Here is a 2,124-nt window from a genome sequence, read left to right on the forward strand (position 1 = left end):
TTCAGAGTGACCTAGTGCACAGCTGGACCACCCTGCTCCCCCCTGCCCCCCCCCCGACCCCTCTGGGGTAACCAAGCTCTGTGGCCAACGCGACCCGCAGGGAAGACACGCGTGGCAGCTTCCAGGAGTCAGAAGTGCAAGGGGGACAGTCCAGCCCCATGGCCCAGCCCCCCTCCCGCCATTACTGTGCGTTGATTGTCTACCCAAACCGGGCTACAGTCTTCGGTTTAAAAAGGGGACCCCCGGCCTCCCTGCTCTGGAGGAGCTTCAGTCACAGAAGCGCTTGCGGGGCACCGTCCGAGCTCGGTTTGAGCGGCGAATCTCCTGCTTGGCGTCACGGCATCGCTGGCAGATGAAAACCTCAGGCACGTTGGATTTGCGGATCTTGGCACAAGAGAGGTGGATCCAGGTAGCGCATTCGTTACATTCGATCATGGGCCTCCCTGCGAAGGGCTTCAAGCAGAAGCAGGTGATCAGATCCCAGGCATCGTCGTCTGGTCAGGGAGAGACAGACACTGGTCAGAAACCACTTTACCAGTTGCCGGTCCGGCTGTGGCCGGACTAGCCAGTTCCACTGGGGGTAAATGGGAGGGGCCCCCTCCCGCCGCCCCAATCGCTGGGCGCCAGGCCTGTAGGAGGGGTTGGCCGTCCCTCCCTCCTGCTGCTCCACCTCCATCTCCACCTGAACCTGTGGGGGAAAAAAAATAAGTAACTGTGGCTTTAGGGGGGGGGAAAAGGGGAAAAAAAAAAAAAAGAAAAAGAAAAGACCAGATGAGCAAGGTGACCCTACACCCCACTTCAGACACGTTTCAGCTCTGCACTGCTCACTCTGCAGAACAGAGCTTTCACAGGGCAGGCCAGCTCCCTGCCCGCTGCTCTTCGGTCCTCCCAGGTCCCGAGGGCACTCCCCTTGCTGGGAGAGGCTTGGGCCATCGACCAGCCCTCCCTGCAACCAGCACGGATGGCTCCAGCTGAGAGAGGGACAATACTTGGCACTGGCTGCAGCACCACAGGGCCCTCTGCGCTCCCTCGGACACTCACCGCTGAGCTGGGAGCTCCCTCTGCTCGCATCATCCCCTTCGCTTTGGTCCAAGGTACTACAAGAACTGGGGCTTTTCCTCCCTCCAGAGCAGGGTTCATGCTCCTGTAGCTGAGGATCGTCTCCTGCTGGCTTCTCGGTCCCCTGCACTCCGTGCATCCAGTCCTTCTCCTCCTTCATCAGCTCCTCCAGGAGGGAGGTGGGCTGGGGGTCCCCAGCTGGGTTGAGGGAAGGCTCCAAGAGCTCCTCTTTCACGGGAGGCACCTGTCCCTCCAGCACAGCCAGCTCCTTCACCCCGTCCTGCTCTGCCCCGAAGCCCTTCCCAGCACCCAGCGGCACCCTCTTCACCTCCTGCTCCAAAATGAGTTTCTTTGCTGGTGGTTTCTTCCGTTTGGTTTGCTGGGGCCGGACATCGTAGAAGCCGGTGGGGAAAGCAGGGCAGCTCACGAGCAGGCTGTTGTCCACAGCCCCCCTGGCCACCGTGTTCCTGCTCCTCCCGTTGTCCGTCAGGACGTGGCAGTCGGAGGAGTGGGACGATGCCCAACTATCGCTGTCCTGAGTGCTCCCCGTGCTGTTCTGGGGACTCATGCTGCCTCCGTGGGACCAGAGCTCATTCTGCGAGAGGGGGGAGAACGCAGGACTAGCATGGAAAACAGCAGCGCAGACGTTCAGGGTAAGGAGGAAGGGGCTGGGGATAGAAAATGATTCTCCAGGAGAAGAATTAGGAGCTGGGTCTGCCCATGGTAGGGAGCCCAGAGGAACACCCCGCAAACCCACTTACCTCTTCAGGGTAGGGGATGTAGCCCGCGTAGGCCAAAACGAAGGTGCAGAACTGGTTGAAGTCCTCCACCGTTCTCTGTCGTTTCTGCAACGGCTGCAACAAACGCCACGTGTCGATTAAACTCCTCGGATAGCCCTACCTGAGCCAAGTACCGTAACCGGCCCCGGCCGGCAGCCCCGCACCGCCGGGCACCCCCACATCCATCCATCCATTCATCCATCCATCCATCCTTTCTTCCTTCATTCCTTCCCGACACCCACCTCCATCGTCTGGCTCGACAGATGCAGCCCTTCCCTTTAAAACC

The 2,124-nt window shown here is 60.3% G+C and overlaps 1 protein-coding gene across 1 annotated transcript; it reads right to left on the bottom strand.

The window, feature by feature from the left end:
* Positions 1-267: 267 nt before the first annotated feature.
* PHF13 (PHD finger protein 13) lies at positions 268-2,086 on the bottom strand. The gene is made up of 4 exons (XM_009883394.1): positions 2,081-2,086; positions 1,821-1,913; positions 1,042-1,654; positions 268-494 (listed from the first exon to the last, which is right to left on the bottom strand). The coding sequence occupies exons 1-4, from the start codon at positions 2,084-2,086 to the stop codon at positions 268-270; spliced, it is 939 nt and encodes a 312-aa protein (XP_009881696.1).
* Positions 2,087-2,124: the final 38 nt, after the last annotated feature.

Source organism: Charadrius vociferus, unplaced genomic scaffold, assembly GCF_000708025.1.
Source record: "Charadrius vociferus isolate BGI_N301 unplaced genomic scaffold, ASM70802v2 scaffold214, whole genome shotgun sequence".
Taxonomy (NCBI): domain Eukaryota; kingdom Metazoa; phylum Chordata; class Aves; order Charadriiformes; family Charadriidae; genus Charadrius; species Charadrius vociferus.

Bases quoted from the DNA above. Each gene is read 5' to 3' on its own strand.
- PHF13 (XM_009883394.1), bottom strand. The intron at 1,655-1,820 runs GTAAGTGGGTTT...CCCCTCTCGCAG, and splicing joins ACATCCCCTACCCTGAAGAG to AATGAGCTCTGGTCCCACGG. The intron at 495-1,041 runs GTGAGTGTCCGA...CTCCCTGACCAG, and splicing joins AGGGAGCTCCCAGCTCAGCG to ACGACGATGCCTGGGATCTG.